We start from the raw sequence: 12911 nt of genomic DNA on the forward strand, positions 1-12911 counted from the left end.
ATAAATTATTAAAATAACAAAGAGATAAACAAACATAATGAAAACTATAAATCTTCACTTCTAAGTAGTGTTTAGAATAAAAATATTTTTCAAAAATCATGTGAAACGGTCTCACGGACCAATCTGTGAGGCATGTAATCTATTTGAGTAGTCAATTTAAAAGTATTATTTTTTATTATAAATATGAACAAATTTGATTCGTCTCGAGAATTAAAATCCATGAGATCGTCTCAAAAAAATACTTTCAAAATCATATTAAAATCAGAAAAAAGGAATCGGGTAGTGGTTGGCTAGATTCAAGTAGGGTGGCTCATCTCATGTACCAAATAAATTCACACACACACACACACACACACACACAAAATACACAATATAATTGATTTGGTGGACTTATTTAATTCCCAATTATTAGTCAATGAATAGTTCAATGATGTCACATGCAATTGGTGTAACTTTATCACATCCCACATGTATTAACAATTAATATTATACAAAAAATATTTCTCCTCGTATTTATGGACCAATCCCTTGTTTAAATGCCTATCTCCCACTTGCAATATCTGTTTTGATATAAAATATTTTTTTTCCCCTAAATTTTTGAGGTAAAATTATATTAGAGCTAGTAATTTTTAAAATTCAAAATTAATAATAGTGTAAAAGTCCCAAGATTCACAAGATGATGATTATTATATTAAAAAGTTTAGATATCGTTTTTCATAATCATATTACTTTTTTTTACTCTTAGAATAATCTGTTGATTGTCTCACATCGGTTGCATAAATAACCTTTGAGTGGCATATATTGGTTTGGACAATCCTCCCCCCTAGAGCTAGCTTTTGGGGTTGAGTTATGTCCAAGTTCCAATCTTAACATAATCTATATTGTTTCAAGACATTTTTAAAATTTGAGGGAATGAGGGTGTATATATATATATCAAATTTCTCATTGTTCTTGCTTCCGACATGTTTAATTGATATAATTTTGTGTTATTTTGTTGTATGATGAATTTTTATGCTTTCGAGATAAATTTGAGCTAAAAAGTTGATATTTATATTACATTTGAAGTTATCAATATAAACTTTGTGAAAGACTTGAAATAGAAAAAATTCAGAAGTGACATCGACTTACATACTTTTTTCTCGATTTACATATTTGTTAATTATTACTACTTAATTTAAATAGTTTCAATTATTGATTTTCCTTGTTTAATTTGATGTTGAAATTAAATATGATTATTTCGATAATCGTAAGTTTTTTTTTTTAGCCACAAAATGAGAAAGCGTAAGTTTCTTTTTTTTTTAAAAAAAAAAAGTGAATATCAGAACGAGTACCCAACAGTTACCAGAGTCGGATTGGGTTTGGGTAGTAAAAACAGTACCCAGAAAATCGGGTAGCAGACTAAAACTAACCGGAACCGGAAAAACACAACCAGTGATTCAAGTATCATAATTGACTATCCAGATGATCATATTTTGATCACAATATTGCATCTTATCGAATAAATTCGACTCGAAATCGAATAATATACATGCATGGACATGATCAGCTGTTCCATGCATGTTTCTGTGGAAACAAAGCCCCTCGTAATGTCGGACCAAACCTCCGCTTTTTACTTTGTTAGTCTTTCATTAAATTCATTCATGGGACATCTGTTGTCACAACACCCAATTGGTCTAATTTGTCACCAATCCAAAATTTTAGTTTAACATTCTTAAAAAAAAATTTAGTTTAACAAATTAATTTTTTTAAATGTAAATATAATTATATATAAAATAAGTTTTTGTCCATAATGTAATGATTTAGAGTTATTTTTTTCCTCATATTTAATGTTTGAATTTTTATTTTATTTTATTTTATGCTATAATTTTTTTAAATAATGTTATTATGAAAATTATTTTTTGTATTTTTGGAGTCAAAAATCAGTTAAAAATATAGATATTAAAAGCTTTAATTGAAATAATTTATCTGAAAATTTTAAAATATGTCAGTATAGCTATCAGGCATATACACACACACACACACACATATATTTATATATATATATATATATATATATATATATATATATATATATATATATATATATATATATATATATATATATATGAGATCAAACATAAAATAATATTATTCTAAAATTTAAATAAAATACATATATGAAATCAAACATAAAATAATATTATTAAAACATAAAAAAATACAAAATAAATCTTTATCTCATTAATTATTTTTCGAAATATTTTCTCGAAACATGAAAAATAAAACCAAATATTAGGAAAATTGCTTCATATTGGCTGAATAAAATATTAACTTTTCACTTATGGACCTTTTGTATCTGTTCAGCTGTAAGCGTCAACCATTTTCCTAAAGAAATTCAATTGAATTTATTCGCTTCACAATCCAAGTTTGATTCTTGTTGAGCAATAATAATTCCTGCTGGGGTACCTTCTTCTATGTTCTTGTCAACCTGTTCCATCAATTGTTTTCCAGTCATTTTTTTTATTAAGTATTTCGATCTGGTTTTTGTGTAAAAGCAACTGTGAAACACGAGCATTGTCGCATCTTAAACTCAGCCTTCCTTATTCAGATTGGTCTTTGCCCAAAGCTTGAGAGTTTCGATTCTTGTTTCATGTTATTGTTGTTTTTGGTCAAGTTTGAGGAATGCCCTTTTGGTAACAAGTATAAAAGAGGCATCTTTTATGAGTTATTATATGTTTGTGTGATTTATGCTCAATCAAGAAGAAGGGCCGGCGCCTGTTTCGCCTTCTGATCTGTTTGTTTTATTCCCCTTCATAAATTTTTTACTATTTTTTTAAGGGGACCTAAGTGTATTTGATGCTTGGGTCCATTCTCACCAGATTCAGTATTTTGTTCAAGAATGCGCGTCCCCTGTAAAAGATCTTGAGATTTTGCACATGGGTTGTACTTTTAAGTGATGTGTGAAGACTAATTTGTGAAAAGAAAATGGCAACTTTGGTCCCTGGAGTTCTGTTAAAGTTACTGCAGCATATGAATACAGATGTGAAAATTGCAGGAGAGCATAGGTCTTCTTTATTGCAAGTGGTGAGCATTGTTCCTGCACTAGCTGGCGGTGAGCTCTTCCCAAATCAAGGTTTTTACCTGAAGGTATCGGATTCTTCCCATGCCACCTACGTTTCTTTGCCTGATAAACATGACGATCTAATTCTTAGCGATAAGATTCAATTGGGTCAGTTTATACATGTTGAGAGACTTGAGTCTGCCTCCCCTGTACCTATTTTGATCGGGGTTAGGCCGGTACCTGGCCGACATCCTTGTGTGGGAACCCCGGAAGATATAGTTGCTACTCATTCTTTAGGATTCCTCAACAACAATGCTAAATCATCTTTGGGTTTGAAAGGTATAGATAAAACCAAATCACCTTCAAAAATTTTGGGTGATGTGAAATCTTCGGCCACAAGGTTGAATAACAGCTTGAAAGATGATAAATCAGATAACACCAAACCAAAACTGACTCGATCCAAGTCTCAGTCGAAGGTGATTTTGACTTTAGATGTGAAGAGGGAATCAATCGGAAAATCAAAGTCTTCGAATTCAAGGTCTATACCATCGTCACCAACCAGTTGTTATTCCTTACCAACTTCTTTTGAGAAGTTTGCAAATGCAGTTAAGCAGCAATCAAAGATAAGGGGGCTGGAGAGGTTGGAAAAGGCAACTGTTAAAGCGGGGGTGAAAGAAAAGGTAAGCCCTGCTGGCGGGATTACTTCTAGCGCGAAGAAGGTGGGCAGTGTGGGTTTGATAAAGAATGTTGTTCAAGGAATTGAATTGGGGCCAAAGGCTTTGAGAAAGAGCTGGGAAGGGAATATGGATGTCAGAAGTAGGGAAAGTCCAAGATTGAAGGTCAAAAAGCTTGATTTGAAGTCAGATGGTCGAAATACTTCTGTAAGTATTTCCTTCTGTCATTTTTTGCTTGTATTTTCTATACTTTTAAAATGTAATCAGCTGTATAGCTGGTCGGGTGCAGGGATGATCTTCACACGGAGTAGTGAATTGTCATTAACCATTTTTTACTTAAGCATAGTAGTGGATTGCCAGTTATGTTTTTTGTATCATCTGGAAAAAATTATTAACTTGCACTTTAGGCATCAATTTTGCAGATTGATCCCATTCTAAATGCCTTTCAAACTTTTAAGTAAATAATCTACTTGTTTTTTTTTTTTTTTACCTTGGTACCAGTAGATATATATTATATGGCATTTTATGTAGAAATCCAACATTTTCACTTCCTTTTCTCGATTTAGGCACCAAGGAAATCAACTGGCGAAGTGTTGCCTTCTAAAGATGAGAACAAGTTATCTTCAAAATCAAGCAAAGAAGAAAGTACCTTAATTACATCTGTAACGAAAGGTTTCGCAAATGGAAATCCAGTTGAAATTAACAGGTCATCTGCACGAGCATCTTCAGTTGGAAAGAAAGTATCTGGAGAGGTTTCTAAAGACGGATTGCCAGGAAATCTGGTCAAGGTTTCTTTCGGAAACCGGAAATTAACTCATGCAAGTGTTTCATGGACGTCACTTCCTTCTTCTCTTGCAAAGCTTGGGAAGGTACAAATAGGCCTTTTCAGTTTTATCTAGTTGGCAGTTAAGAGAAGCTATACTTATTACAAGTTCCTTCACAGGCCTTGCAGTTATTTTCTGTTCATAATGTATGATCTAGATGATGTATTTGAAATAGTCGTGCAATGTTTTTTGTTTTTCGATTATTTCATCAAGCAGTCATTCGGCTACATTTAGTAAAGCTATCATCAAAGAGCTTGTGTGGCTTAGTGTGGAAGTTATTTAATATATCTATAAGAGGACTCATAAGATGCCTGCGCTGGTTGTCAATTTTTTTAAAAAGATCTAATGATGTTGACCAGTAAGTTTCTATATCTTATTTAGATGTTTAAGAAAAATAGTTCATTATATCTTATTATTTAAGTTAATGTAAATTTTATTTAAAATAACCAAAAACCAAAAAATCCAAATGCTCCAATCCTTTTTTTGCCCACTGTATCTTTCTAACGTTTGCTTTATTTGTTGTTCTTCCCTCTCAATTTTTCTCTTCCACCTATGATTTATTTTGTCACAATGTTTGCATGATGTTCAAGATAAGTTTATCGAACAGCCTCAAATTTGATTTTGAACAACTACGATTAGTTACCAACTCATGGTAATATAAGAAAGATATTTAATATGTTGTTGTGTAGTAAATATGAGATTTCTTGAAAAGCGGGTGGCCTCTTATGCATAAGATGCGGGAGAAAATTTGTTTGCATGGTGTAATCATGCTTAATTCATTTAGTTGTAATCGTTGAATCAATTGTTAAATGAGGCACTAAGAATATTGATGTGATCCTAGGAATTCAAGTTGATTATCTTTTTCGAGTTCAAGTTTGTGATCAAGTCAATTAAGTCATTTCGATGATTCAACTTTATATGGGCTATCTTTTCTTTATTGCTTGGGCTCATTGTGATATGTATTATGCATTGGTGGTATTAGTGCTTGTTATAAGTTGCATGTTGGCCTAGCTTGAGCTCATTAGTTACGACTTACGAGTGAAGTCCAATGGTCATATATAAGCATGTCTTGTGTCTATTTTTCAGCTTATTGGCCCATTTTCCTCCAAAACTGATATATGGCTTTTCTATTTCTGATTCTGGAAACTATTAGGAGGTTTTGAAGCACAGAGATGCAGCACAGACAGCTGCTATAGAAGCAATCCAAGAAGCTTCCGTAGCAGAAAGCCTGCTCCGGTGTGTAAGGTACAGTATTTCTTCAACAATGAACTCGAAATGATTGTTAGTTTCCTTCAACTAAGCATATAAGTAGGCTTACATTTTACTATTATTTGTTAGAGAATGTTTCTGAACATCTCTATATTTATAAGGCTCCAATGACATGAATTGCTTATAGTTCTGTTTGCTGGCATTGTTGTCATTTAGTTTGATAGTTATAAATTTAAGTGAAATGTGGATGTTGTCATTCCGATATACGGAAGATTGTCAGGTAATGACCTTTCTTTGTAGATTTTAGTTTTTATACCATTGATTCTACTTAGATCTATGATCTTAAACATGTCTATGGGTTTGCTAACTGATTTGTCAAACTCTATGCCTAATGATACAAAATAAATTTCTGTATCCACAATGAAAACAATATGCTCTTCCTTGTTTATCCTATCCGGTGTTCTTAACTGGAGGCTGGAATTGGCTAAGTTAGCCTCGATCGCTTTTTTCCCAGGTTGCACATATTTTCCTGGCTTGCATTAGGTGAAGCCTCATTCATTTCTAATTAATTAAATCATGGTCAGTGTCTCTGTAGAAAGTTCTTTCTATTCCATTTTTTCGTATACGATTTAAATAGGTGAAAGGGTGTCAATAAAACACATTGTGGAAAGATCAAGACTTCGTCTATCCCGCTTTCCTTGCAATCCATATCCATGCTGTAATTTCCTGGTTCATTTAATAATTTAGAATACGTGTTTGTGACTTTGTGTTCACATGGAGAATTTTCATCATAATAAATTATAGTTAAGGTAAACTTATGCCTTTAGAATGAACAAACTGCAAAAGAATGCAACATATCATGACCTAAAAGATGATTGATTAGTTTTAACAATAGATCATCACAACTCCATATTAGAATTCCCCGACAATGATTCTATGTTTCATGCTGTTTTTTTCCCTTATCTTTTTTACTTGCAGCACATATTCTGAGTTACGTACATCGGCAGAGGAAAATAATCCACAGCCTGCGGTGGAGCAGTTCTTGTCTCTGCATGCAAGCTTGAATAAATCTCTTATTCTTGCCGAGTCCTTGTCAAAAACTTTTTCCCTCGATTCTTCTGATAGTCGTGAAGAAATATCATCAGAAGAAGTTTGGAAGGTCACATCTGAGGGACGTAACCTAGCTGCTTCGTGGGTCAATGCTGCATTGGGCACCAATTTGTCTCCCTTCACGGTATATCATAGAGCTGGTACCTCTAGCTCATTTGCTGCCTCGACTCTTTCTCCAGGATTGAAGTCACTTTCCGGCAATCAGCCAGTTTTAGTACTCGAGAAGTCTATTAAAAACACTTCATCTAAAACCTTGACAAAACCCCTCCCTACTGCTAATTCTAAGAATTCTTCAATAGGAAATCCACGTCGTGTGAATGACGGGCCAACTGTTGGTCAGAATGTAAAAACCTTGCCTCCATTAGAGTGGGTCAAAGGAGACAGCCTCGATGAGGCTGTGGAGTTGTCTAAAGTACTGCAGCTGGAGTCACAAGACTGGTTCTTAAGTTTTGTTGAGAGATTCTTGGATTCTGATGTTGATTCCTCATCTTTATCTGACAATGGTCAAATAGCCGGCATGTTGAGTCAGCTCAAGAGTGTGAATGACTGGTTGGACGAGATTGGATCTGGCAAGGATGAGGATACGCCACACGTCTCCACAGAGACTACTGACAGAATACGGAAGAAGATTTACGAGTATCTTCTCACACATGTAGAATCTGCTGCTGCCGCCCTAGGTGGTTGCACACAACCGTCTCCAACGATTGAAACAAAGGCAAGATGATCATCACTTCTTATGACACCATTAAAGATATGGATATTTTAATTTTAAGTGGCTAAAAAAGCTCGCATTTTAATGTTTGTGTATATAATTTATAACGGGTTGATTTATAGACGAGTAGAATTCTGATTGAGGCTGGCGTTGGATGAAAAGTCCAAGATTTGCTTATTTTGCCTGTGTTTTTTGACACCTTTCCTCTATAAGAATCTTCTGCAATGGAACGACTTGCTGATACAACGTGTTGCTTATGTTTGATAACGAAGTTAAAGCTTACATTTCCTCTAGATGAAAATTTACTTAGCCAACTGTAAGTTGAACAATATGATATATATTAGTTTTTTGATTGAACATACATTATTTGGTTTTTTTGTTATTTTATGAAGTTGCAAATAGTAGCAATAATAACTTGTAATGTAATTATAAGCAGCTAAAGCGTTCTTTATCGAGTATAATGCTTTTACAAGCAAGCAGTCACACTCGAATAGTGGATGTAATTGTGGCACACAATCCAATTACCAATTTTGGAAAATATTTAAGAAAAGACTATGGACAAATGATATCTGACACATGCCGAATAATTAGAGCAGTTTTCACAATACAACCAGTAGTGTCTTTTGGGCAGTCAGGTTAACCGCAGTTGTGTACAAAAGTATTGGGGGCTTCTAGATCACTTATATCTCGCTTTATTAGAGTTTATACTAACATATGCCAAATGACTTTAAGTTTTTGAACAATTAAAGCGTAAACTTCGAGTCATGCCATGCGACGTTGATACTTTGGGATAAAAGTCATTATAATAAATTTTATTCAGAAACTTTTGATATCGTAACAATCCAAATTATGTCCCGATCCTTGTGATACGTGGATATTGCGTCTCAATTCAAAGTAATCACCATATTCAATTTGTGTTTCAGTGCTTCACCACTGAGGTGACATTCAGCTTAAAAAAAACTGTGAATTTCATACATTTGAATGGTTTGAGTTAAGGTAACAAATGGTAGACGATTGATGGTCTAAACTAAGTTTTAACACTAAAATTTGAATATCTAACTCACAATGAATAGTAAAATAATATGAAGTACAACGGAAGAATCCACCTCTCTAACTGTTCCATAACCAAGTAACTTCAGCTTGTCAAATACTTCATTTCATTCTGGCTATTTTCTTCTCCTGAAGTCTTTAGTTCACTGCCACTAGCCATCTTGGGACCGCAAATGACATTCTTGACGATGTTAAAGTGAAAGTCGAACTCTGATTTCCACTTAGAACAGGTAGCATGTATCCACTTCTCTGCTAAGCTGGTAGGTACGCTGTCTTGGCTGTCCTTTTCACGTTCTTCTATTGCCGGGCGAATTTCATCATATAGTAAATTCAGCTCAGAGGTGGCTTTATTTTTAAGTTCCTGCCACATTATCAGCAAGCTTAAAAAGTAAAAATGGGCAGTAATTACCAGGAAATGCATCAGTGACATTAACTACACTAATGATCAAAGGAACATATTGGTGTACTGGTACTAGGATAGGAGAATAATTCACATTTACACAATCTGATTTTATTTAATGCGGTTGGAAGTGCACAAAATTCATGCTTGTAGGAATTTCAAGGAGAATTACCTATTCTAGAAAAACTGCATTCCAGTTGTTATGAAAGCCAAATAAAAAAATAAACCTTAATAAAATTATGCACACCAAAAACAGCACAAATTGTCATTCCACAACATGATAGATCGATCAGGTGAATTAGCAAGCAAACAAGATTAAGGAGTGTGGAGGCATGTCCTTGATATTAAATATCCTATTTTTTTGGTGAAAAATGTATATAAAAGTTATGGAACTATTGGACTCGTAGTCAACTCGAGTTCCTAAGTCACAATAAAGAGGTAAACAAAGAACCACCAAAAAAAGTGATCAAGTATTACTTTCCCAACTAAACAATATAGAGAAACCTTATGTACCTCATATTTTGATATTTCCTCTCGGAATTCTTCTGATGCAAATAGTTCAGCAACAGGTTTGCAACTTGCAAATTTCCGGCCTGACATTTTTGCTTTCTGCCTGGGAAGCTGTGATTTTTTCTTAGTGGTAGGCGCTGGTCCAATTTTATAATTTCGACAGGCACTGTTACTTCGGATCCGAGATATCATTGCATTGGTTTGTGAAAAGATTTGTTTTCTATCTTCCAAGCATAATTCTGGTTCATCTTTCTTCTCAGATTCCACGGGATTCATTGCCTCACCTGGCATGCGAACTGAACTAATAGTTGCCTCCAATTTAATTTCAGATACTTCACCATCACGCGTTAAGACAGAGAGAGTATTTCTTCCACCAGCTTGAGACTCCTGTGTAAGACGAACTGTAGAGCAAGCAGACTTTGGAAAAGGGTCGTCCTCAGCAGAATCATACAGAGGAATATTTTCCACAATATATCTGAAATACATAGGTCAGATATTGCTCAGTGTTAAAAAATGCAAGATTATGCAAGAAAGATAATCAGTTCAAGTTTGAAGCTCAGTTAAAATAAATGAATATGAGACCCATAAGTTGTCTAGGAAATTAACCATGCATAGGGTTGTATTATGTAAGACAATTATTAACAGACAACAGAATAAAGATCAAAATCTCCAGAAAGATGCGGGAAGTCAAAGGCAGCTCTCCCTGAGGACCATCACATATTTCTGAAAGCTTTTAGCAGTGACATATTTTCGCCCCTTTCTTTTACCTATTTCTTGGCACATTCCCGGGACACCGTCTCCATTTTTCCTTAAGCATAGATTATAAAATTCTCTCTACCAACATTTTAGCATAAGATCAATCAACATCCGTGGCCAAACCAAATAAATTTAATATTTTGCTGAAAAGATCAGAAGAACTATCCACACATCACAACTGTTACAAATATTATCACCAATTGGCATCTAACTATGTCATCTCATCCAGTGTTCGTCTACAAGCTTCTAATGGCTACTCTCTGGTGAAAGCTTTCTCACTGTCGCAGAATCAGAGTTCTGACGTGTTTACCTTCCTTAATGTACTTTCATTCTTCGTTTAAACTTATTGGACCATTAAGAACTTGTTTCTAGACCTTTGCCTGTTTTAAAGGTGATTTTGTGGTGAGCAACTGCAAGTACACATGGAAGAAATTTCACGACTACTAACAATTTTAATCTCAAAGTAAAAATACAGCACAAATCTTAAAAAACTTATAAAACGTTACCTGTCATCCCCATCTTCCCACACATGGTTGTACTCCTACAAAACAGCAAAGAACATAATATTATTATAGGACTCAATCAATATGAAAAATCAGTTGGGCATTAAGAAATAATTTAGTCACGTGCCCATGATTTATATGTCTTTTATTTTAAATCTCTCTTTTACAATATTATAAATTTAACACGAAACACTGATGTTACTAGTCGGGAAAAAGATGCTCGTAGTTAAGAAACAAAAAAGGACAGCATCCACAGAGAAACAAAAAATTAGAATAAGCTATTTGTTACAACCAAAGAATAGTATTAGCACTTTAACAGATCAAATGAGCTATGTATATTGAAATATCTTTTGCAGAGAAGAAATCTCTTGTAGATAAACCTCCCTTCACCCTAGCAATGCTAGTAACAAAACTCTTGAAGAATAACTGAATGCCTATCCCCTTACCTCTCCTCTACTATCCCCTTACCTCTCCTCTATTTTGATTCTTCTTCTTCCCTCCCCTTCCACGTGAACTGTAACTACCTATGGGCTTCCTGATTTGGGGCTTAATCTTGTTAAATATCTAGGCCTGATAATAATTGGGGCCCATAACAATATTTCTGTATCTCATCTTCTATTTTTGCATGTATTCATCTTTGACAGGCTCTTACCTTAAATCACCAACGAATAAGAACAGATTTTCCGTCTCCAAATTTCGGAAACATGAATTAACATCAACAGTGGCAGGAAGGCATGTGAAATATTTTTTGTCAATTATCCAGTAAGGGCGTAAGTAGAGATGATTAGTGTTTGCATAACTGTCATATTCATCACTAGTAGGCAACTGAAACTTCACTTCATTGTATACATAAAGCAATCGATGGGTATCGCCTTGGTTTCATGAATAAACCAGATCATATCAGCAGGGATGGCTATATATTTTGAACATCTAACTTAACAAGATTTCTTCAAGAATCTATGCACCTGGAAACCATGGGACTTGGCACCAAGAAATAGAGAACAATTACTTGCTCCACAAAGGCAACGGATATTGGCACCTCCATACCATTCAAAGTTGTAGTCATATGCCAGTTCAGTTCCGACAGATATATCTTTCTTTGCAAATATTCCAACCCTAGTCATCCCCAACACTGTCCATTTTCTTGTCTCACAATTTGGTTCGCTGCAAAATTAGGAAAATTATAAGGAGTGGCTCTTAAATCAAACATTAGTCCAGTAGACCAACAGACTAATGGACCAACAGCTTTGCTACATCTTATCCAATCTTTTTTAATATTCTGCTTGACTTACCATGAATGGTTTATAAATCTCGCGATGCTTCCTTTATTAGTGGCATCGATAAAATAATTTGCATTTAGAGAAATTATGTATGCATCCTTCAGACCTACATGGATTAATGCACGAATGTATAAGAAATGCAAAACAATGATAAACTGTCAGAAATATAACAGAGACTGCTGCTTGCCTTGGGTTTCATAAGTATGGGACCTTTCCGTTGCCTCCTCTGACGATATTACTTCCCCGCAATACTCAATAATGAATTGTCCAGCCTGATCACAGAAGGAAAAAGAATGTTTACATGGACAAAATTCAGACCTATAAGCAAACAAACATCAAAGATTAATCAAGCCTATGGGACTTGTATAGTAGTTTTGGAACCAACGGTAAGATATTTTACAACTGATGTTAAAATTTATAATATGACCTCATAAGAAAGAAAAATGAAATTTGTTTAATGGATAACCTTTATACATTCATCAGCAACAAGACCCCATCCACGCCCTTCAGTTTTAAACAACCTTGTCTTTGCATATTCACGTCTCTGAAATTTCTACAATCAAGAGGACACCGAAAATCAGTGAGATACTATAAATCATTGCATCCTAGTTAACAAAGATAAACCACTTGATGAGAGAGAGGACTTTTACTAATTCCAAATTGCCATAGGATATAAACTAGTGTCAAACATTCACAACAAGGATAGATAATCCTTCTGAATAATAATCGTTTCCCCTTTTTTTTTAATGTCAGATTCAATTAATGAAATGAAACAATAGGAAACCGAACATGCATTTTTTAATCATAAGACAAGTGGCACTTTATGAGGCCAAAGTAACATCA

The 12911-nt window shown here is 34.3% G+C and overlaps 2 protein-coding genes across 2 annotated transcripts; one reads left to right on the forward strand and one right to left on the reverse strand.

Annotated features, from left to right (window-relative positions):
• Positions 1-2340: 2340 nt before the first annotated feature.
• On the forward strand, positions 2341-7709 carry LOC140827684 (uncharacterized). The gene is made up of 4 exons (XM_073190463.1): positions 2341-3921; positions 4281-4583; positions 5692-5783; positions 6726-7709. Exons 1-4 carry the CDS (start codon positions 2965-2967, stop codon positions 7579-7581), a joined length of 2208 nt encoding a protein of 735 aa, XP_073046564.1. The 5' UTR covers positions 2341-2964; the 3' UTR covers positions 7582-7709.
• A 746-nt stretch (positions 7710-8455) lies between these two features.
• LOC140827685 (histone-lysine N-methyltransferase ASHH1-like) lies at positions 8456-12683 on the reverse strand. The gene is made up of 7 exons (XM_073190464.1): positions 12535-12683; positions 12256-12340; positions 12081-12174; positions 11754-11952; positions 10792-10826; positions 9533-10004; positions 8456-8980 (listed from the first exon to the last, which is right to left on the reverse strand). Exons 4-7 carry the CDS (start codon positions 11910-11912, stop codon positions 8705-8707), a joined length of 942 nt encoding a protein of 313 aa, XP_073046565.1. The 5' UTR covers positions 11913-11952; positions 12081-12174; positions 12256-12340; positions 12535-12683; the 3' UTR covers positions 8456-8704.
• Positions 12684-12911: the final 228 nt, after the last annotated feature.

This window comes from Primulina eburnea, chromosome 3 (genome assembly GCF_022965805.1).
Source record: "Primulina eburnea isolate SZY01 chromosome 3, ASM2296580v1, whole genome shotgun sequence".
NCBI lineage: Eukaryota > Viridiplantae > Streptophyta > Magnoliopsida > Lamiales > Gesneriaceae > Primulina > Primulina eburnea.